We start from the raw sequence: 24,427 nt of genomic DNA on the forward strand, positions 1-24,427 counted from the left end.
AATGGGCTCAGTTGGTTAAGTGTCTGACTCTTGATTTCAGCTTAGGTCATGATCTTGAAGTTCCTGGGATCAAGCCCCGCACTGGGCTCTGCGCCAACAGCGTAGAGCCTGCTTGGGATTCTCTCTTCCTCTCTCTCTCTTTGCCCCTCCCCCACACACAAGCACACACACACACTCTCTTTCTCTCCAGATAAAATGTTTAAAAATCTCCCCTGCTCACACAATCGTGCATGCATATGTGCACATTTTCTCTCTCTCTCAAAATAAATAAATATGTTTTAAAATAAAAAAAAGAAAAAGAAAAAGAAAAAGAAAAAGAAAAAGAAAAAGAAAAAGAAAAAGAATGGGGTAGGGGCGCCTGGGTGGCTCAGTCAGTTTACTGTCCTACTCTTGATTTCAGGTCAGGTCATGATCCCAGGGTTGTGGGATCAAGTCCCATGTTGGGCTTTGCACTGAGCATGGAGCCTGCTTAAGATTCTCTCTCTCCCTCTGCCCCTCCCCACTCTCACACTGCACCCACTCTCTGTTTTAAAGAAAAAAAGAAAAAAAAAATGGGGTAGTTGACAACACCAAATACTGAAGATGTGGAACTGGAACTCTCATTAGTGGTGAAAATGTAAAATGACACAATCACTTTAGAAGTTGGCAGACGTTTGGGGAGCCTGGGTGGTTCTGTCAGTTAAGGGTCTGACTTCAGCTCAGGTCATGATCTCATGGTTCATAGGTTCGAGCCCTATAGTGCTGAGCCTGCTTGGGATTTTCTCTCTCCTGTGTCAGGCTCTGTGCTGACAGCTTGCTCTGAGCCTGGAGCCTGCTTTGGATTCTGTGTCTCCTTCTCTCTCTGCCCCTCCCCCACTCACACTCTCTCTGTCTCTCAAAAATAAATGTAAAATAAAATAATACTAAAAAAATTTGACAGATTCTTACAAAGTTATACGTTTATATGTATAACTACCCTCTGGTCTATCAATGCTATTCCTTAGATTTAGCTATGAAAAATGAAAACCTGTGTCCACAAAGTACGACTAAGACTGTTCACTGCAGCCTTATTCACAACAGGTCCAAACAGAAACAACCCAAATGCCCATCAATAGAAGAATGGATAAACATTATGCTGAAAGAAAGGAATCATACTATGTCATTCTGTTTACATGAAGTTCAAGAATAGGTTAAGTTTAATCTATGGTAAAGAGAAATCAGAACAACGGTTGCCTATGGGAAGAGGGTAACCTAACTGAAGTGAGTACAAGAGAATTTTTGGGGTGGTGGAACACAGGACTTCATTAAATTACCTCTCTACTCTGGTGTACATTTCAAATTTTCATAATACAAAGAAGGTGGGCTAGATTGATCTTTCCTGATGAAGAATAATCTCCAAGATATATTGTTGGAGAAAATAAGGACTGTATAGAAAAGTACATATAAATACAATATTCCCTATTAGTGGAAGTAATGTTCATGAAAGTAAAGAATATTTCTGGAAGGATACACAAAATATTGGTAACAGAGGTTACCTCTGGGGAAGAGAAGTGGGGGACTGTGAGGCTGGGGTCTAGACTGGGAGATATTCATAGTGTCTCCTTCTGTGCCCTACTGTAATTTTTCTCACATATATATTTTTTTAACCTAAAAAACAAAATGGCAAATGGTCATGAGGTTTAAAGTTCCAACGTACAAAAATGAGAGCACGGTAATCATGACCCACCTACTCTTCAACATTCTCCTAAAAATATTTGTGCATCCTTCCAGGAAAAAAAAAATGGGTGTATAAACATGTATTATTTGTATACACACACATACACACACACACACATACACACACACTCTTTAAATGTTATTAAAGAGAGAGTATATATATTATTCTACACCTAGATTTTTTTTTCATTTAATATGGAGAGTTTTCCACAATAAGCACACCTACTCTACTTCATTGTTTTTATCTTATTTTTAAATATTTATTTTATCTTAAGAGAGAGAAGCCAAGTGCACGCACAAGCAGTGGAGGGGCAGAAAGAGAAGGAGAGAGAGAATCCCAAACAGGCTCTATGCTCAGCACGGAGCCCGACACAGGGCTCAATCTAACAATCCTGGGATCATGACCTGAGCTGAAATGAAGAGTCAGATGCTTAACTGACTGAACCACCCATGTGCCCCTTTATTTTTTTAATGCTTTATTTATCTTTCTTTCTTTTTAGTAATCTCTACATCCAAAGTGGGTCTTGAACTCAAGACCCCAAGATCAAGAGTCACATGCTCTACTGACTGAGCCAGCCAGTCGCCCCTCTATTTCATTGTTTTTAATTGCCAGGTAGTATTCCTTTTTTTTTTTTTTTTTTTTTTTGAGAGAGAGACAGAGACAGCCTGAGGGAGGGAGGGACAGAGAATCCCAAGCAGGTTCCATGTGGGCAGCGCACAGCGTGGGCTCAACACGGGGCTCAATATCATGAAATTGCGAGATGATGACCTGAGCCGAAACCAAGAGTCGGATGCTCGACTGAGCCACCCAGGCTCCCTGCCATGTAGTGTTCTAGTGCATGGATTTTCAGAATTTTATTAACTATTTCTCCACCACAGACAGTGAATTTTTGGACATTTCTGCTATTGCAAATATTGCTATGATACACATACATCATTACATACTTTTGAGTTTCCTAGATGTAGAATCACCAAGTCAAAAGGCATTGACATTTCAAATTGTTACATACTGAAACACTGACTCACCAAAAAGATTGTTTCAACACTCCCATCAGCTGCTTGCTGTTCCTTAAGTCCACTGCCAACACTGGCATTACCATTTATAATGGGCTGAATTATATCCCCCAAAATTCTTATGTTGAAAACCTAATCCCTAGTACACCTCAGAATGTGACTGTATTTGGAGACAAGAGTTTTAGAGAAGTAAGTTAAAATGAGACTGACAGGGTGGGCCCTAATTGAACTCGACTGACATCCGTAGAAGAGGAAATTTGGTTGGACACATGGAAAGACACCAGGGATTTATGCACTAAGAAAAGACAAGGTAAGAACACAGTGAGAAAGTAGCCATCTACAAGCCAAGGAAAGAGGTCTTAAAAGGTAACCAAACTTGCCGACCCCTTGATCTTGGACTTCTAAGCCTTCAGATCGTGAGAGGATAAATTTCTACTGTTTAAGCCACACAGTCTGTGGTATGTTATCATGGCAACCCTAGCAAACTAATCCACCACCTTTAAAATTTTGTATTTCTTGTATTACAACGATTTGCCTTTACTTTTTTAATTTAGCCCTTTATTTAACATACACATACATAACTCTTTCTATGCTCTCTTACCATGAGCTAAGCACTGTTCTCTGTCCTTCATAAATGCTTACATTTAATACTCCTAATAACTCTACTTGGTAGGCATTATTACTTGCATTTTAGAAATAAGGAAATTGGGGCACCAAGAGGTTAAATAAACTTGCCTGAAGTGACAATATTAGTAGAGTTAAGATGAGAATCGAGGAATTCTTGCTCCAGAGTTTATGCTCTTAGCCACTACATTATTTGTAGAATTATTTGTTATACACGTATAATTTTTATATAGTCAAATAAATGTTCCATTTATAAATTATGAATTTTAATGCCCCCTTACAAAGATCTACTTTACTTGATAATTATTTTAAAAATCCATCCATGTTTTATAAAAAGTTCATGATTTCAAGTTTTACATTTGGACCTTTGATTAAACTAGTATTTGTCTGAGGAATGACACAAGAAATCCAGTTTTTTTTTTCCCTTTTTTCCAGTTGTTCTAACATAATTTAATATTTTTTCTTTCCACTGATTTAAAATGGCATTTAAATTCATATACTAAATTCTCATAACCATTTGAATCTATTTCTAGACTCTATTCTCTTTATTTTAAATGTTTATTTATTTATTTTGGCGAGAGAGAGAGAGATAGAGAGAGTGCACGAGCAAGGAGCAGAGAGAGAATCAGAAGCGCGCTCAGTGCTGAGAGTGCAGAGCCTGATGCAGGGCTCGAATTCAACAACCATTGAGATCATCACCTGAGCCGAAGCAGGAAAGCTTAACCAACTGAGCCACCCAGGTGCCCCTCTATTATCTTTATTAATGTTATTTCTTCTCTGATTCCAAACTCTTAGTAATTATTATATCATAATATGCTCTAATGTCTGTTAAAGCTAATTTTTGCCTCAATTTTCTTTTCAATAATTTCTTGGCTATTCTCACATGTTAATTTCCCCAGAAAAACCCAGGTATCAGTTAGCCAATGTACTGAACGTGTATCAAGAAAGAAGGTACGCATTTATAAATATTAACAGCTAGAGAAGCACTTAAGGTTCGTTTAGTCCAAACCTTCATTTACTAAGGAAAAATTCAGACACAGACATAGAAGCTAAGTAAATCTGCCAGGCCCACAGTGCTACTTAGAAGAACCATGGGTCTCCCAAATCTTAATACCAGGTTCTTTGTATGGCTGGAAACTAGAGCCAAAGGTGGTACCGTAAAGCAACAATGAGAGACAGAGGACTAAGTTTAGTCCAGCTTCTGGTCCAGCTTCTTTTATTTTCTTTCAATGTTTCTCATCTTCAAAAGGTAGGAAAAAACACTGTGCCTAAGCACCCAGTTCAGAGAGTCAGAACCCTGAAGTGTAGAAAAGGTAAGGCAAATAGATAGATGGACAGTTCTAAGAGAAACCAAAGTACTGACAGAGCCATAACAACAACCATGCACATTATTTCATACTTGCTTAGTTTTTGCAACACTAGAATTTTGGAAATGAGTATTGTTATTTGTATAGTAATTGTTTTTTAGCTAAAAAAACCTCAACATTTAAAAGAGACGACCATGACCAGGCCCCACCTCTTTTACCTTTTAGGCCTACCTCTCTTATAGAAAAATTCTTAAAATGTACATAGGCTCATAGTCTCTCGTATCTATTCCTGGTTTGTCTGCCAGAATTAAACATGATTCATCTACTAAGTTCATTTGGGATCCTTTTACCTGAATGCTGCTTTCTTCATCTTCCCGGGGTGACTGGGCAGGCATGACTTCTACATCTGAATTATCAGATGAAGTATTACGCTTTCTCTTTTTACCCACCACAGGGGTGATGGTGCTAAAAAAGGAAAAACCAAATTCATTTTCAGTAAGGGCCAAATTCATTTAGGAGATAAAAAATGTAATTAACCTAACCCATCGTATATGAATGAAACTTCCTGATAGAAGTGTCTAGCTCTTCAGTTGAGGGGACACACAGCTATTGAGCAAGGTGTCTGAAAAAAGAAGATATTGGGGTATCTAAGCCACGGGCTGACCTTTACATCAGAGATGACAAATCCTTGCTACTACTGTACTCACAAATACCTGAAGAAAGGTGGCTAAGACAGTGGAATAAATACTGGGCCAAGAACTGCAAGGCCTCACTTTTAGTTTCAGTTCTGTCACTAGCTGGGCATTAGCTTCCTTATTTATACAATAAACACTGATGAGAATACCTGGTTGACAGTTGTTGAGGATGAACTAAGATAGGACACATGAATTTTTTCTTAAAAGCTGAAAAATCTTCTGCAAATATAAAGCATTATTGTAATTCCACCACAAAGCCTGAAGACTCCCAGGGGTAGAAGTTAGGGAGAAAGGAATGAGGCTACAAGACATGGATGAGAAAGAGGGGACGCTCAAACGTGACAAGCCCTGGTTCTGACAACACTGCTTCAGGCTGACACTCGTTGCTGAAATCTTCTCTAGTTCACAGATGAGATGCAAGAACAGGGCAGCTACATCTCCAGCAGCTCTTTTACTGATGTGGGTGGTAGGGGGAATAGTGAGAAATCTCACACCACAGCGATATAACATCAGGAAGACATATACAAACATAGTCAACTTTTAACATAACTCCCAACACAATAGTTGGCTATCTTTCCTGTGCCTTGGTGTTTCTGTTTCAAAATACACTAATTTGCAAATTTCTGTTTAACAAATCATAAAAGCATTGGGACAGAGAAAAGAAAGGCCTTATTATCCTCTATGACAAACAGATTACCTTGAACTATGTAGCTGCTAAATACAAGCAGTTCCTCTCAACAGTAACTTACTTACTTAGTTACTTATTTGTTTATTTTAAAGATTTCTTTAATGTAATCTCTACACCCAATGCGAGGGTTCAAACTTATAACCCCGAGATCAAGAGTCACATGCTCTAGCAACTAATTTAAAAACAAGTGCGCTGGGGGTGCCTGGGTGGCTCAGTAGGTTAAGTGTCCCACTTCGGCTCAGGTCATGATCTCGCGGTTCATGGGTTCGAGCCCCACATCAGGCTCTGTGCTGACAGCTCAGAGCCTGGAGCCTACTTCGGATTCTGTGTCTCCCTCTCTCTCTGTCCCTCTCCAGCTTGTGCTCTCTCTTTCAAAAATAAATAAACAATAATAAACATAAACCTTAATTTTCATTTAAAAACAAGTACACTGCCCTCAAAGGCCCCAACAAAAAAGCAGAGGGTTGTACTCACTTCAGCTTACTCTTGCCCTTAGTTTTGGAGGTACCCGATGTTTTGCTCTTCTTTGGCTTTTCTTCCTTGAGCCTCTCCCCACTGCTCTTCTTCCTGCGTTTCTTTTCACCTTCTTCCTCAGGCCGAACACTGGGCAACTCATCCTCATTTAGGACTCGAGGTATGTTCTGCTCACCCCGGGCACGGGCCCTAGCAATAGCCTCTGCTACAATCCGATTTGCCTTCTCTTGCTTCTTCTGGTGCTCCAGCCTGCGGTTTTCCTCCATTCCTATCTTGCCCCCCGTATGAGGAGCAGAGCTTGCTGGTGAAGACAGAGCTGCCACTTCACTGGCACTTAGAACTTTAACTACGGACAGCCCAGAAGAGGCCCCTTGGGAAGAACCAGCCTACAGAAATAAAGACACTAAAATTTCAACATGCTTGTAGCTACATGGCCTAAATAAAATCCAGCTCTAAAGCAGATAGGCTAGAAACTTTTGATCTCTAATTCCTCAAGAACCAGATTCAGACTAAGTCTGACTGAACCTAGACACGTTTAAACAAACAAACAAACAAACAAAGGTGTTTTTTAGTGGGAAAGAGATGAGAAAAGGCAAGAATTATGCCAAACTTCAATATCCTTTAGACATGCTTCTAACGTCAATACCCATCTCCATTATTCTAGAAAATTTTCCAACAATATAACCAATACTAATCACTAGACCAAAAGTAAAAAAATTCAAATTCTACTCTTGGCCTACCTTTACCTTTCTGGAGGTGGGGGAGGTGGGAGAGGTGAGGGACGGAGGAGTGACAATCACCTGGCCTCTTTAAAACAACTTTTAAATGAAAGAATATTGCCATTCATTTTTACTCCACAATAGTAGGAAAAGATTGTAAATAAAACAGTTCAAAGACTTATATTAGACAAATCATCTCTTAACCCGAACCCAACAATAACCTCAAATCTTTTCATGACATAATTAAAAGAAAATTTCCACTGGTAAAAGGAATAAAAGACTGCATTTCAGTTCAGAGGCGTGACTCTAGAGTGACCCCACATTCAACAATGAGTGGTTGTGGAGGGTGACAGCAAGGGGCCAGGAGGTTGGTCCTCCCTGCTCCCTGTGGAAGTCTCACCTGTGGCTGCAGCACCACCTTGAGCGGTACTGAAAGTCTTTGCCCTGGGCTCTGTCCCGGCCCCATTATCTGAGCCTGCTGCACAGAGGAGAGTGTCACTGGCTGGGTGGAGGGTGGTGGCGGTGGCTGAGGCTGTGATGATGGAGGCTGTGGTACGATCTGGATTTTCTGCTGTGGCTGTTGCACCTGCAGCTGGATAGTTACTACTTTGGCGGGCTGCCCCTGAGCATTCTTGGCTTGAGTCAGGGCTGCCAGCTGGTTGCCCTGTAACACTATCTTGCCTGGTAGACTCCCTAGAACGACATGCCGGTGTCCTTGGGGACCTCCAGACTGTGGCTGCTGGAGGACCAGGGTGATGCGTTTCGATTCACCCTAGAGTGAAGAAAGGAAATTGCAAGAGAGGCACGACATTAAAGAATGGTATACTCTTAAATATTTACACCAATTTTCCTCATCCTAGAACCATAAAAACTGAGAGTCAGAAGACAAGAGTACATTTTATTTTGTCCATCCTCCTAGCTGTCCTGACTGAGTCTTCTATCACCTCTGCCCAGTGGGTGTCAGGCCCTATTTTTGAAAAACTCCTCACAGAAGGCTATCTTCTAAGGTAGTCATTCCATTTTTTGGCAGTCTGTTAGAACCGAAGTCTTTATAACCGGCCTCCTCATACCTTCTTTCCTCTGATCCTACTTATCTTAATACTACCCCCTCCCTCCCCCACAAACTCATCCGGCCCTTTATTCAGAAGCTAGAACCTCTACTTTCTTACAATAGAAACAAGCCTTTTCACTGGATAAAGGACAATCTCAGTAAGAACAGGGAAAACATATACATAGCTTCTGTAAGTCTTGTAAATGTAAATAAATAATGACTGTTCCCACAGCATCCAATATTTCTCATAAAACTTTATATTATACAGTACTATGAATTCTTGTTTAATGTCTGCCTTCCTGGCAGACCGTGAGCTCTGTAAGGACAGGGACTGTGTCTGTCTTGTTCAGCACCAGCTAGGCACAGTGTAAACATGTAATAAGAGCTCAAAAAATGTTAACATTAACTGCTTTCATCTAGTAAGTAGTAAATACGGGGATGTCAACATTTACTTTAAAAAAAAAAGAAAGCAAAGGTAGAATTTAAACAGGATTTTCTAGAGATTGGTCTCATGTGCTCTCTTCTCACACAGTTGCTGGGCCCTCTACTAAACCAAAATTCACCTCCCCCTTTCACTCAAGTCACCTGGGTAGGTGTAGAGGTCAGTGTAACTGCAGGCTTCAGTGGGGGCCCTGTGGCCCCAGGGTTTCCAGCAGGAGCTGAACCCTTAACTGGCTGTAGGACCAGCTGCTTTACTGGTCGGCTGGGCTGGACAATGCGCTGAACAGTAGCCTGGTTCCCAGGGACCTTGGCGGCCAACACTGTATTACCAGAGACAATGGAAACACCTGGTCGAAGGGGAGTGCCGGTTAGCACTTTGGTAAAAGTAACTTTTCCACCATTGGCTGTGCCAGCCACCAGGGGCTGAGCTGTGCTGGTGATACCTTGGGCCTGAATTTGTGCCACATGGGCACCAGTGACTGAGGAGCTTGGTGGGGCCTTAAGGATAACAATCTTAGGGGCTGACTGAGGTGGTTGCCCTCCAGCACTACTGGAAGAGACAGCTGTGGCAGAGACACCCATGAAAGGATTCCCTTGGCTCAGGATCTCCTGGCTCTTGGAGACCTGCAAAAGTCCTGATGTTGGCGTCGGTGTCTGTAATACAGGTTGGGCTGGCTGCTCCTGGCTGACGGGCTGAGTGGTATAATCATGCAAAGTTAAAGATTCTGGAGCTGGAGCTGTTGATTCTTTGGGAAGTTCTGTGGGGGCTGTCTCATCTGGTGGGGGGACCAGGTCACTTGCTGATGAATTCCCCACATCACCACCTCCACCTTCCTGGTTCATCTGATCCAAGGAGTCCAGAGAGCTTGGCAGTCCAAGGGCTTCCTCAATGGGGTCTTGTGTGACCTGGTTGAAGCTGTCATCAGTCAGAGAGTCCAGGCCAAATAAATTTGGGTCATCAAACAGATCCATGATGGGGTCTGCCATCTTGGGAAAGCAATGGAAGGTACTTCCCCAAGGTCTAGGGAGGGAAGGGGAGGGGGGGTACTGGCTCTCCCCTCCCCTCCCCTATTAAGAAAAAAATGTACACAATGGAAGAGGACTACTCTTCAGGTAAAAAGAGGCAAGAAACAAGTGCATGTCAGATTGTCCTGACCTTCATGGAGCAAGGTGGCTAGGTCTTCAGAGGAAGATGGTGAAACTCCTGTTGTGAGGAAGACAAATGAAAAATAAGCAAAGTTGGCGCCCTCAAAGAAAATCTCTCCTTCTTAGGTACTACCCTTTATATCAACTGGCATTAGAACAAGAAAAGAGGGAAACGTGAGGTAATCTGAGGACAAAGACACGGCAGAGAGAACACCCACATTTTTGCTTCAAACTAAATCTATAAAAGAAATAAAACCCCCTTTTTGGGCTTACACCTACACACTCTGAAGTTTCTGTCTGTCAAGAGCTTTGCTGTCTGTGTCCATTTCTTTATAATTATCATTCTTGGGTAGAGATCAGGAAATTTAACATTCATTCGCCTTCTATTTGAGGTTAAGTTGACAGAGCTTTACAAGATACCAGCAACGTTTCAATGAATGTAGATAAAGGCTTCTGAATGTAGATAAAGGTTTCTGAATATATTGTATTTCATAAATTTCCCTTGTATTTTATATGCTTTTACTTACTACTGGCAAAAATAACCGCTTTTAACTAAAGCTCACAGTATAATCTTGCTACACTTATGGTGTAATTTTACCCAGGAAGTTTCCCAAACTTTGTGCTAATTAACATATCAATCTATGCATACTATTTCTGTTCTCAAGTCCCTTCCCCCCTTTCTCATATTTAAGATCAAAAACTTCTTTGGCAAAAAACTCAAAGAATTGTACATTTTAGTTCCACTTATATTCCCAACTTTCCCTCTCATCGTTTCCTATATACACCCTACATTCCAGGCCAACTAGACTACACAGTTCCCCTAATGTGATTCCTATCTGCATGACTTTGCCTATTATGCTGTAGCTTCTGCCTAGAACACCCCACCCCCACTCCCAAGCATCTCTCCCATCTGAAATCTTTCCCACCTTCAAAGATCTTCCTTCTACTCTAAAAGAACCCTGAACCTCCGCCCCTTTAACCACAAAGCAATCTGTGATGACTTGGTCCTCCCACCTTCCTTAAATACCCACCAGTGTTATTCGCACCTGATTTAAAGCACTTATATTTAATAGTTAACTAAAATGACCAGTCTCTTGCCCATATCCTCCGAAGGCCCAAATGTTCCTTTGTGCAAATTATAAAAAGCTGCCTGCTCCTTAAGATGCTTGTCTGCCATCTGCTGGAAATTGTCATACTAAACATGTTATCAATGATGATAATGAATATGTGCAATGCACACCCTGCACAATCCTGCATGGTAGCCCAGCTGCTCTTTCCCCAAGAGACAAAAAGTTCCCGGATGGTAGGAACCACATCTTATTTATCTGCAGATCCCGAAAGAACCAGGAGGATATCACATACATGGTAGCTACTCAAAAAAATAGTTAACGAATTAATATATTTGCTTGCAGTATATGGAATGAACCATTCAGTCCTTACAAAAATTCTATAGTACTCCCTATTCTAAGAGGAGACAGTAGTTTCCCGTCTTGAAAAACTGTCCTACAAATAACTGAAAGCATGTTTACTAAATCCAAGTCTGAGGATTTAAGTTCATAACAATGTTAGAATAGGTTACAACTAAAGCAAGGTATTGTAAGTACATCAACCATATAGCTACAATGCATGAAAAACTGGCCTTTGTTCTTTGTATATGATGTCAACACTTGACAATTCAGGAAAGCCTTGCTTGATAAGACCTTCGGTCTTAACTTTTAAAAGACACCAGAGAAGAAACTTGTCAGTGGCACAGTACGTAGACTTTACTAAAGAATTTTCCACACAACCCACAAACTATTTTTCCCCTCAACTTATTCCAGTTATTGTTATAAAACAATATAATGTGGGTAAATATCCCCGAAACCCAGATACAAAGAGAATAGACTGATCATAGTGTACACAGGGCATCTCCACCAATGTTAAACAAGATCTCCCTTGCTTCAGTAATTGTATACCCTTCACATCTCCCCCAGGATTCATATCACTTCCTACTTTTGGCTAAACTATTCCACCAACTCACTCCAGCCTCTCCTATTTAATGCCTGTCCCAAAGTTGCTCAAAATGACAATCAGAAAAGTTATACATATTTCTTGATTTAATAAAAATCTACTCAATAGTTTTAACTACATCAGCTTTTTTCTAGTTATGCCCTACTTTGCTGCTAGCTTTCATCTCCTATTCACTGTCACAGATGTTGCACTAAAAAAAAATCTAACAGTTAGGTGTCATATAAAAACTATAACACAAGTTTCCACTACTTAGAAGTTTATAAACTGCCTCTTCTTCCATGGGCAATTTTGTCCTTTCCAGTACTCCTTACTATTTATTTCTCCAAATGCTCTTCCTTTCCTCCACAGCAGTTCAATCACAGACAGAAATCTCACCTTTTTCATGGGAAAAACGCAGGCTAACAGTTTCTGAAATATTTCCTTACCCTCATACAACTCAAGTGTAAGTTTTCAAAGGTCAATCAGTGCATTTGTCATTTATCCCCATCCCCAATTTTTGAGCCAAATTTCTTCTTCCCCTTGTTCAGTCTGGGCCCAATAGTTTAAAAACATCACTAGTGGGGCGCCTGGGTGGCTCATATGGTTAAGCGTCTGACTCTTGATTTTAGCTCGGGTCAACATCTCATAGTTTGTGACATCGAGTCCTGTGTCGGGCTCTGCACGGACAGCATGGAGCCTGCCTGGGTCTCTCTCTCTTCCTCTCTCTCTGCCCCTCCCCCTGCTCATGCTCTCTCTCTCAAAATAAATGAACTTTAAAAAAATTTAAAAAGGGGGCACCTGGGTGGCTTAGTCAGTTAAGCGACCAACTTTGGCTCAGGTCATGAGCCAAAGTGAACTCATGGTTTGTGAGTTCCAGCTCTACACTGGGCTCGCTGCTATCAGTGCAAAGCCCACTTTGGATTCTCTGTCCCCCTCTCCCTCTGCCCCTCCCTTAGCTTGTGAGCTCTCTCTCTCAAAAATAAATAGAACACTAAAAATAAGTAAATAAAATAAAAATAAACATTAAAAAAATCAAAAATAAAAACATCACCAGTGACTTAATGCCACACCACCAAGTTTCACCACTTCTCAGTCCCGTCACATCAACTCACCTCTACTGACCTAATTCATCTTGTATGTATGTTTTTAATCCTAGTCTCCTGCTTCTTTTCTAACTCCCATGTTTAAGTTGTCCTTGACTCTCAAAAGATGAAACCTTCTCCCAACATACCTCTAATTTTCTTCACCCCTCCATCTATTCCTACTTCATGGGTCATCCTGGCTATATCCACATCTGGTCTATTCTACCAAGCTCATGTATCACATGAATTCTCTTTCTATGGTTGAAATCCTGGTAGTAACAATAAGTAGATGTTAAGCATTCAAATACACGAAGCACTTAGATATCCCTCAGTAAAACAACTGCCTAGATAAAGAAATCATATCAGCCTTTTTTCATAGCGAGAATGAAAAGCTGGTCCTGGCCTATCACTGCCCCAAACAGAAACATATGTATATGCTCAAAAGGAAAGACAAGAGTTTGATGATTGCACTTAATCACTTACTATAATTTTAATTTTTTAACATTTATTTATTTTTGAGACAGAGAGAGACAGAGCATGAATGGGGGAGGGTCAGAGAGAGAGAGGGAGACACAGAATCTGAAACAGGCTCCAGGCTCTGAGCGGTCAGCACAGAGCCTGACGCAGGGCTTGAACTCACAGGCCGCGAGATCATGACCTGAGCCAAAGTCGGCCGCTTAACCGACTGAGCCACCCAGGCGCCCGATCACTCACTATAATTTTAAACTAATGACAGAAACCTTGGTGGGGTGGGTAGGAGTTGGGGAGAAATAGAACATGCTAGTAAGTTAGAATCCAAGGCTACCTATCTATAATCTCCATATAACAAGTCAGTTAATGCTAGACAAATACTTTATACAATAGCCTTTCATTTCACCTCCAACTATTCCTCCTCCATGAAGTAAGGATAAACCGATGTTCTTCTGCAGACTTATCACCTTTACTATAGCTCTTCTTGGTTTGTTTTTGTTTTTTAAGGAATCTACAGAGTCTCAACTCTCCTGTTTTTATTTTACAGGTCTCCTTCTCCTGGCCCATTTCAAAAACACCTTGTCTGATCATAAAGGACTTTGTTTCATACTATTATCTACTTTTCATTGCAATCTCCCCATACCTTTCAACAAAGCAGTGATTCTCAACTAGGGGCTGAAAAGTATGTGCAGTTTGGAAATGTGTACTCAATGTCATAATTTTATATTTATCAAATGGAAGAGGAAAACACATCTCATTGTTTAGGTATACTAAGTAAAACCAAACAAAATCTTGGCCACTGAAGATCTGTAAAAGGCAACCGGGGGATGGGGAGATGGGGGAGGGTGATGGGAGAAGCATGCCTGGTTTAGAAGGGTTACCAAACATCTCTCTGGTAGGATAAGATTTCTTATGGTCTCTCAAAAGGGAGTTTATCATAATTTATTGTTTACGATGGATGAGAAACACTGAAACAGAGATTAGTCTAGCTGTCTAATAGATAAAATTACATAAAATGAACTACAAACATCCATTCTCCAGACTTATCTGTACTGCCCACCCTCTTAGAATATAATGAACTAATGCCACAGTGACAAATACTGACCTTTTTTGGGTAATATGCACTTCCAGAAAGTACCACCCATGCCCAGTTAACCTTTTGACTGCTCAAAGATTTGGAAAAAAAGTATTTTACTTCAAAGTACAAATGTTGTTATTGGAAACTGTATCCTTTCAAGAGGATCAGCTGAAGACAGACATATACACATGTTATTGAAACACAAGATAGGTAGAAGCAGCTCAATCTAAATGAGAAATCCCTTGAAATAACCAGAAGGCCTAAAATGAAAATCACCAACGTAATTTTTGAAAAGAAGAATTTAAAAACTGTACCATGGAGACATTTATAAGACTCAAGGAGTCTCAAATCTTATAAAGAAATGGGAAATAAGCATCCAAGGTGAATGTAATCACAATTTAGGGTCAGCAAGGGATCAGGATGGAAGGACACAGACCCTAAGAAATGGAGCTCTCAACTTGGAGCCACTCAAAAGATTTCCTCAAGAAGATCAGGATCCTAGGCCATCTTCTATATCTTCACCATTCCCAATGCCACATGTGTGGCTACTCTGTTTCTGTTTTCCCAATTACTGAAGGAAAAAGCACTCGCACCTCAATCAGAGGTATAGACATTTGGGGGCAAACATGGCTGGTAAAGTGAGCCTTTCTGAATAAACAGGGAAAGAAAGTAAAATAGGCAACTATGAAAGCTAAAAGCATGTACGTATATTCAGGGGTTAAAAGAGAAACTATAAAAATTATGTTCTCATATGAAAGAAGAGAAGAAAAAAGGTAAGGAAGTAAGGGGTTGATTGAGAGGGAAACGCTACTGGAGGTGGGGGTGGCGGGGACCCGGGTACATTACCTGCTCATACTGCCGGGGTTGGTGCCAGGAAGGCCCATACAGCAAAGGGGGGAGATTTCAGGCAACTGGCGCCTCCAAAATGGAAATGAGGTACATGCACTTGACGGAGGGAGCTAGCGGGGTGCCCTCCAGGGTGGGGATGGCCAAGACGGGAAGATGCGGGGGGGGGGGGGGGAAGGGGGGGTGTGGATGCCCGGGTGGGAGCAATGTTAGGGCGGAAGCTACAGGCTGGGAGGCCCGACAAAACCTGAAGGAGAAAAGAAGCTGTGCCTCACCCCAGCGGGGTAAGAGAGGTGCCTTTACCTGCAGTGGCCGTGGGGGGCCGGTTCGCCCCTCTCGCTGTCTCTCCAGCACCAGTTCCCCCCCTTCTCCTGCGCAACCTAACTTGATGCTCCCGCCCGCCCCACGTCCTCATTGGCTAAACCCTACTGCCACTCACCAAAGGCGCAAGGACGCAAAACAGCGCAAAGGGCGGGACTAGAGAGAGCTTCCCCCTCCCCCGCCACCGCGGGTTAGGTTGAGAACGCACGGAGAGGCCTATCCGGTTTCTAGGGCCGAGGCGAAGCCTGCAGCTTGCTTGAAAAAAAAGGGGCCTGGCCAGAAGCACAATCTCCTGCTGCGGGAAACTAGTCCTGGGGATTAAATTCCCTACCACCTACACTGTATTCTGCACACGAAAGAGCGTAAACTTGGGAGGGAGGGTTCCACACTATGCCAACTCCGCCTCCCAATGAATCCCCTACCTTCTAGCAGCCCTGTATATCCCTCTCTTATAGTGACTATACCGGATCCCACTCCCCATTAAAAGGGGCCAAATCTTAACACCATAATGGGAATGAGTCAGCCTAGTTGCTGGAATATGGGGCCTTTTACCTTTAAAAGATAAGTACTCTTTCTGCCAAAAACATAATGCTGGTTTGTATTCTTGATACCCCCAACCTCTGGGCAGCAGTATCACTTTCTGGAAAGTAATTCCAGGTGCCCTCTAACAATTCCCAGACCCCTCCCTTCCAAAACACACATCCACTCCTCACCCCTAAACCTGATCTCTGACCCCCACATCACTTCTTTTGAAATTCAGCCTGTTTGACATATTGGCCAGTATCCACTTTGCAATGTCACTTCGAGGCCACTCTAATTCCCAATGAACCTAGTCAACCCCAGAATGATGGTGCCCAAGCTTAAATCCCTCAAAAGTAAACGATTGCTAAAAACAGCTGCTTACCTCTTGACCACTAGTTTCCCCTGAAATGTAACCAGCCTCAACAATGAAATCCTATTTTCAGTACTCTAAGACACAACTGAGGAAAGAGATCAACTTGGCCTTAGATTTCCTACTTTTAAAGATCCTAGCATTACTGGTATTGTTAGGAACACCCAATAACACTCCTGTAAATAGCAATTCTGTTTTCCCATTCGCTCAGACTTAAAACCTCAAAGATATCTCTGAAACCTCCTGTATCCACCATCCAATCGTTTGCCAGGTCCCATTGACTCTTGCAATATATCACACACGGATTTTGGAGCTGGCAGGGCCTTTGGCAATCATATCAAGTCAACCCTCTTGTACAGATGAGAAAACTGAGGCTTACAGAGATGAGTGATTCAACTATTAAACTAAGAAGAAAGTTAGGATTCATTATCTGACTCTCTTATCTCTGCTGTCACCTCTTTATTTATGCAGTTGCTTGTGTAAAAAAAAGAAACTTCATAACTGATCCCTTTTCCTATGAATCCATTCTGCTACCAGATTAATTTCCTAAAACACAGTAAAGTCAAATCAGTCTCGCGCTTATAAGTGTTTGAAGGTTCCCTGTTACTTAAGATATAAATCTTAAGACTACATCTTGCTTTTCCAATCTTATTTCCCATTATTCTACACATATACTAGCCAAAAAACAAAATAAAAACCCCAGTTTATTGTTGTCATATATTTTTCTCATATCCTAGCTAATGCTACTGCCTTCAAATTATATTCCATCCTTCTTTCATTTATTTGCCTTATCAAAATCTTATTTATCCCTTAAGATGGACATCAAATAAATACCTCTTCATTATGTCTACATTTATTGAGTGTATAATACACTAATGTGGAAATATTAGAGAATCAAAGGTGAATAAGACATAATTTCTACCCTCAGAGAACTCACAACAGGTAGGAGTATATTTGTGTATATGTGTGTGTGTGTGCACACACACACACACACACAAATATATACACACAGACTCCCATTAAGGCTCCTACCTTGGGCTATTCTGCCAATATAGGAAAGGGGCTTTTGGTTGCTGAGCAGAAAAAAAATCAAATTTCCACTATACAGCTTTTTTCTGGACTACCACAGCAGCCTCCTAAAGTGTTTCTGTGTCCCTAACCCCTCATTTCCCAGATGTATTCTCTATTCAGTAGCCAGTTAGCTAACTGAAACGCAGTTCTGCTCATGTCATTCTGTTTCAGTGGCTCCTCATCCGCCCATCAGAAAATGCTTTAACATGGCATTCAAGGCCTTCCTTAAAGGGTCTGGCCTTAACCTATTTTTTCAATCTCCTCTAATTTTGTTGTGATTTACACTTTGGCAATACTGAACTACAAAGTTCCTTAGTTTCCTCTAATGTCTCATGCTGTTTGGCATTTCTGTGCTTTGTTTTGACTTTCCTCTTATCCCTACTGCCTGAATACTCCTTTTTTGTGACCCACTTTACTTCCTTAGTTAACTCCTCCTCATCTTTTAAGAAATTACTTCCTTGATAACCTTTTTCTTCTACCCTCTCCATATATATATATATATATATATATATATATATATATATATGAAAAAAAAGCTGTATAGTATAAATTTGATTTTTTTTTTTTTTTCCTGCTCAGCAACCAAAAGCCCCTTTTCTATATTGGCAGACTAGCTCAAGGCAGGACTCTCAATGAGAGGCTGGATCTTACCTCCCACTATAGGGGGGTGGCCTGTTGGAGAAGATGGGAAATTGGATGGTGGGGGGGTCACCTCCTTTTCCTGGCAAAGACAAAGTACACATGTGACCCAAACTACTTTAAGTGGACAGTCCTATAGGGAATTTTGACTTTGCAGAGGTAATGCAAAGACCCAGAACCAACTCAACAATACTCAGCAATGGAAGACACTTGAGTTCTACTATAGCATCCTGAACAGACTATTCAGTGGTGTTAACCCTGCACATGTTCTCTATGTCTCTAACCTCCCTTAGTTTTCAGATCATTTTCTAAACCAGACTGTCTAGCATTCCCATTGATTTTGTGAGCTGCACAGTATCATTCCAATAAATCCCCTTTCTGCTTAAATTAGCCAAAAGATGATTTCTGTTGTTTGTAACCAAGAACCCTAACAAGGAGATTAGTGCCTGAATCATAGCAATGTGGGTCAAAAGGTAATGATAAGAAAGAAGGGACAGAGCTGAGTAATATTTAGGGAATAAAAATCCATAGAACCTAAAGTTTAGAGAAAGAGGAGTTTAGCTATGTTTAGTCCAGCCATGTTGAATCTGAGTTGCCTAGAGCAGTTCAAGTTAGTAAAATTTGATAGGAGATTGGATGTATAAATCGGAAAGTTGGCTTGGTGATAGATTTAAAGTACTCAGTATCTAACTAAAAGTGCTGAGTGGAGATTTGCCCAGGGGGTATGTAAAGCAGAGCAAGTATACAAAAAACTGCATCAATACCACTGAGAGACAACAGAGAATGTTGGAGTCTGTGAAGGACTGAAGAATCCAAGAGAGTGTAGCTGCTAGTCAGCTCTAGTTAATTGTTGGCATATGGAAATGCACACCCAAGGTTGAGAGAGAACTTCAGATTTTTCAAATGCCAGAAATAGAGTTTTATGTAAATCTAGGTTTTAAATGTAGACAACTAATTTTTTAAAAAAACACACTTTAAACACTGCAGGCTAACCAAAACATGTAGTTGGAAACCCAAGTGTTGAGATTTTTGATTCAGAGTGAGAAAAGTTAGGAGGAACCCAGGAGAACATCAGGATTTAAGAATTGGAATAAGCCGGGGCGCCTGGGTGGCTCAGTCGGTTAAGCGTCCGCCTTCGGCTCAGGTCACGATCTCGCGGTATGTGAGTTCGAGCCCTGCGTCGGGCTCTGTGCTGACTGCTCAGAGCCTGGAGCCTGTTTCAGATTCTGTGTCTCCCTCTCTCTCTGACCCTCCCCCGTTCATGCTCTATCTCTCTCTGTCTCAAAAATAAATAAACGTTAAAAAAAAAAATTAAAAAAAAAAAAAGAATTGGAATAAGCAGGCAGCATACAACTCTTGATCTTAAGGTTGTGAGTTCAAGCCCCATGTTGGGCACAGAGCCTACTCAACCAGTGGGTGGAGGGATGGGTAAAATAGGTAATGGGGATTAAGGAGTATATTTAGTGTGATAAGTACCAGGTGTTGTATGGAAGTGTTGAATCACTATATTATACACGTGAAACTAATATTATACTATTTTAACTAGAATTTAAACAAAAATTCAAAAAAAATTTTTTTAAAGAGTCAAATAAGCTACACCTAAGTAGGTAGAGAAGGAAAAGCTAGAGAAGCAAACAGTGCAAGTCACAGAAGCAAACAGAGTAGAGAACTGCAGGGGGAAAGAGTGACCAATTATATCAAATAAAGCAAAAATGTCTGACAATATAATAATTTTTAAATGTCCACTGGATATAATAATTGAAAGCCTTCTTAATTCCTACTTTTCACTGTCAAACCCAAGTAATCAGACCCTTTTGAGCTTTCACGGCTTTTTTGTTAAGTATTCTTTTAGGATAAGTATCTTCTACTTTATTATTTTAGTTATATTTGTACATGGAGGTATAATGAACATTGAAGTCAGAGGGACATGGATTCAAATTTCTGTCCCACCAAGTACATTAACCTTTCTGAATCTAGTTCATTCTTCTGTACAAAAGGGAATCAAGTTACAGTGCCATTAATGAGGATTAATGAAACACCTAACACAGTATTTGGCACATAAACACTATGTCCTAGGAGGTACTCAACTAATGTTGCTGGATATATCGTCGGGAAAAAAATTTACCTACCTAGGAGATGCTAGTCAGTCTTAGAGGGGATCACCTCCCAGATTAATGGCCTCCAAAATAATTTGTTAATTTCAGCCAGGTAATATCTATATTACTTGAATGTACACTCTAGGCTCTCTTCCTCTATATTATATCTAATTTAAGGCAAAAAGGAACAACTACAGTTTAGATTCTAGAGTCTGAAGATTATGTTCAACTAACTGGCTTTAGTCAGCCTAAACCTGCTCTAGATAGATGTTCTAAGTCACTAGTATCCAACCTTAAGTGGTGAGAGACCTAAATTAAGAATCTCAGGGATCCAAGAAGGATCACATAAATTTTAGAAAAACCATTCCCACTCTCACACACTTTTTTCAGACAGCTTCCAGGACATCAGGATGACTTTTCTGGTTTTCTTTCTACCTCTCTGGCCACTTCTGCTTTGCTACTCTTCTCTACCAGCCTTTCATTGTTGAAGCTCACCAAGGTTTGGTCCTAAGCCCTCTTTAATTCTTTCTGTACTTTCTTTTCAAGAATGTCTAATTTACATACATGGCCTCAACTATTATTATTTCCTTCAACAAATGATCTATATGCTTATATTTCTCATTTATATCTCTGGGCAAGAGGTCAACCCTGGACTCTGGACCCCATACATCTACTTGCTTACTCAATGGCTTTTCTTGGTAGTGTCTCCAATCTCCTTGGCTTACTCACTTGTTCAATTCTCCCTATAAAGGCTTATTACCTCAAGGAGGCTGATTCCTTGGTAGTCTGCCTAGTCTCCTTCATCCCCACCACCACACATGCACACACACAAAGAGGGTAATCATCTTCCAACAGTCACGGCTGCAGAGACCAGAAAATCTCTTCCTTACCATCATATACATTATTTTAAAATCCTACCTTTACCTCCTAAATATCCCTCAAATGCATCCACTTGTCTCCACTGCCATTCTAGATCAACTTACCATCCCTACTTCCCTGAACTATTATTGCAAGTGCCTTCTAACTGCTTTTCCTCCATTCTGCCTATTTAACTCTAACTTACCCTTCAAAGCTCATTTCGACATCATCATTTCAAAGAAAAGCTTTTCCTGATGTCACAAACAAAAACAGCCAAATTTATTTAGTGTATATTATGTGCCAAGCATTCTTCTAAACAATTAAAATTCATTAACATATTCAATTTTATTAAGTCTGGAATCTCTCTCTTTTTTTTAACAGACAAGGAAACAGGCACCAAGAGATTTGCCAACATCCCACAGCTAGTGAAAAATAGTACCACATTCAAATTTAGGCAGTGTGGCTTCAGAAATCACATTCTTAATCACCTTACTGTAGTATGCTTTAGGTTAGATGCCCCCATGATAAATTCTCCTGTAATATCCATAACTTTATTTTTGTAGTGAGATTAAATAACTGATTATAGAATCAGTTGTTTGATGTTACTGCCTCCGCCATTAGAATGTAAGTTCCACAAAGGCAAAAACTGTGTATGACTTATCACCCTATTCCCTTTGCTTCTCAGGTGGTAATAGGCATTTAATGCACTTTTCTTGAGGGACTGCATTTTCTTTCCTTTTTTTTTTTTTTTTAAGATTTTATTTTTAAGTAATCTCTACACACAATGTGGGGCCTGAACTTACAACCCAGACATCAAGATATCAAGAGTCGTATGCTCCACCAACTGAGCCAGGGAGCGCCCCGGGAGTGCATTTTCAACTTCTAGCCAAAGGTGTGTGGGAGTGGGGCTGTGGAGAGGTAATGGGGAGGTTTCTGAGCAAGAGCAAGGGCTTCCCTCAGACTGCAGATAATAAATGGGCAGAGGCATGTTTCCTACCAGAAACATTCATTCAGAAGATGCATTATAGAATCTTCACTTTTGAGAACGTGGAGTTGACACAGCATTTATATATAGTCAAAGGGGTTACATACAATATACATAATACTATATTCTATAGTGTGATAATCAGTATTGAAAATAATGAAATTTTAGTTACCTCCTTTAGGCTTGGGACCATAAAGCCTCAGTGGCAGCCAATTTAAAACTGCGGCAAGAAGCAAATAGATGACACTATACCCATATGACCCAACTAGGGCATGGATTCATTTTCAAATCAGCCTCAATGTAGATTTTTTTTTTTTTCCAGTAAAACTCCAGAGTTTTCCCTATGTCTGAAGACAGAAAATAAGAGCCTAATCTTTAAGGATCATGGCCCATAGGTCGAGTTAGACTGATCTGGAAAAGTACTTCTTTGCTGGCACATGGTCACCAAGGTGAAAATAACATTCTGGGTTCCAGCTGAAGAATATCTAACTGGATCAACATATCCACCTTGTATGATGCCACTTTTGGGCATCCGGTATAAGTAACAATATATACAATTTAGGTAATAAAGTCCTGGGCCTCCGTATGCTCCCCCCATCCCCACACACATAGCACTCTTGCAGGCGCTTTTTTAACTGAGCCAAGTGTACATACATTTGCTCAGCCTAACAGAAAAATAGAAACTTTTACTTAATTATTTATGAGATATTATTTTCACTGCAACATTTATGTTTAAAAAAAGTGTATGTGGCAAAGGGAGGAGAAACATTATAAACCACTGTTATTATCACACTTGGGCTTCCAGGCACAAAAATGACCTCATGGGACATGGGACTGATGAAAATTTAGTGAGCTAGTTTGACTTGCATTGGCTAAAAAATGGAGTTATTTGGAAGACTGACCAAATGAATTTCCTCTGTAGAGCTTAGTATTTCATATATCTTATCTTTAAAATAACTTAGGTTAAATAAAAGAAACAAACTACTATTCTTTTTTTTTCCCCTTTTAACAGAGATACAAAGACAAAAATTAATTTTTGAAGAAAGGTTCTTCAACTGCTTAAGGTACAGCTTTAACAGGCTACAGAATGCTTACCTGTCTAATGTCGTGGTCAAAGACAGTTCTCTCACAGGGGTCAGCACTGAACTTTTCAGTGGGGGGGAGGCTGGCTAATGAATGGGGTTTTGAAGTCGGACAGACCAGAATCCCACTCCTGGCTAAGTTACCTAACCTCGCTAAGTCTTATTTTTCCTCTTCTGTAAAATGAAGCTACTAACGTCACATACATTTCAGGGTTCCTCTGAAGACTAAAAGATAAGGTCCACTGTTTGGCACATAGTAGGCAAATGAAAAGGAGTTTATTGTTCCCTATGCAATAATTTGAAAGAGTACCATTAAAGGTTTCTTTCAAAGCAAAATCACTCCTTAGAGACTTGGCTGTGCTGGTCTACTAAGCAGAATGGTAGGATACTGAAATAGATGTAAAAGTTTCACAATTAGAATAGCAGGACTGCTGGGCAAGATGAAAAGACTCTGAGAAAGCAGTATAGCCCTTTAACCTTAAAACCACGGAACAGACTTCAACCAGCACTGGTGTCTAGGGCAACATTCAGGTAATTCAATTAATCATTTTTTGTGTTTGTAGGAATGATGCCAGTGTCTTTCTCACAGTACTCCATTTACTTCACAATGCCTGTGGTGGGAACATAGAAGCCTCCAATTGACTAGGCTGCCCCTTGGTAGTTCACATGCTTCCATCTAACTGCCTCAACTTTTGACTCCCATGACTTTCAGAAGAGCAGTGAATGGAAACAACCATTATATATATGTGTGCGCGCACGCGCGCGCGCACACACACACACACACACACACACACACACACACTTAAGGCCTCATGAAGAAGGTGCCCCCCAGAAGGAGGCACACCTGAAAAACAGGCACTACATTTTATAGGAGAACTGATGTATAAATAAAGAGCTGACTCATATGCTCCACTCCCCAGACAAGAGGAAAAAAGAACTTGACTGAGTAGAAGCAATGAAGAATGTAACACGGATGAAAGGTCCATGCTCATGCAACTTGGTAGCCCCTATTTAAAAATCCAGAAAAATCAGGGCATCCGGGTGGCTCAGTCAGTTAAGATTCCAACTTTAGCTCAGGTCATGATCTCGCAGTTTGAGAGTTCAAGCCCCACGTCAGGCTCTGTGCTGACAGCTAGGAGCCTGGAGCCTGCTTGGAATTCTCT

The 24,427-nt window shown here is 40.7% G+C and overlaps 1 protein-coding gene across 7 annotated transcripts in view; it reads right to left on the reverse strand.

The window, feature by feature from the left end:
- CHD8 (chromodomain helicase DNA binding protein 8) overlaps positions 1–24,427 on the reverse strand; it is a 61,409-nt gene that overhangs the window by 31,808 nt on the left and 5,174 nt on the right. For 3 of the 7 annotated variants that reach the window (XM_027065365.2, XM_027065366.2, XM_015068249.3), the window contains exons 2-5: positions 8,853–9,912; positions 7,617–7,988; positions 6,498–6,883; positions 4,991–5,105 (exon numbers count right to left, since the gene is read on the reverse strand). In XM_027065365.2, the coding sequence (XP_026921166.2) occupies positions 4,991–5,105; positions 6,498–6,883; positions 7,617–7,988; positions 8,853–9,695 (1,716 nt within the window). In that variant the 5' untranslated portion in view covers positions 9,696–9,912. Of the gene's footprint in view, positions 1–4,990; positions 5,106–6,497; positions 6,884–7,616; positions 7,989–8,852; positions 9,913–15,623; positions 16,332–24,427 lie in introns of those variants that run through there. The other 4 variants (XM_053224260.1, XM_015068252.3, XM_015068250.3 and 1 more) reach the window with 3 other exon arrangements.

This window comes from Acinonyx jubatus, chromosome B3 (assembly GCF_027475565.1).
Source record: "Acinonyx jubatus isolate Ajub_Pintada_27869175 chromosome B3, VMU_Ajub_asm_v1.0, whole genome shotgun sequence".
NCBI classification, from domain to species: Eukaryota; Metazoa; Chordata; class Mammalia; order Carnivora; family Felidae; genus Acinonyx; species Acinonyx jubatus.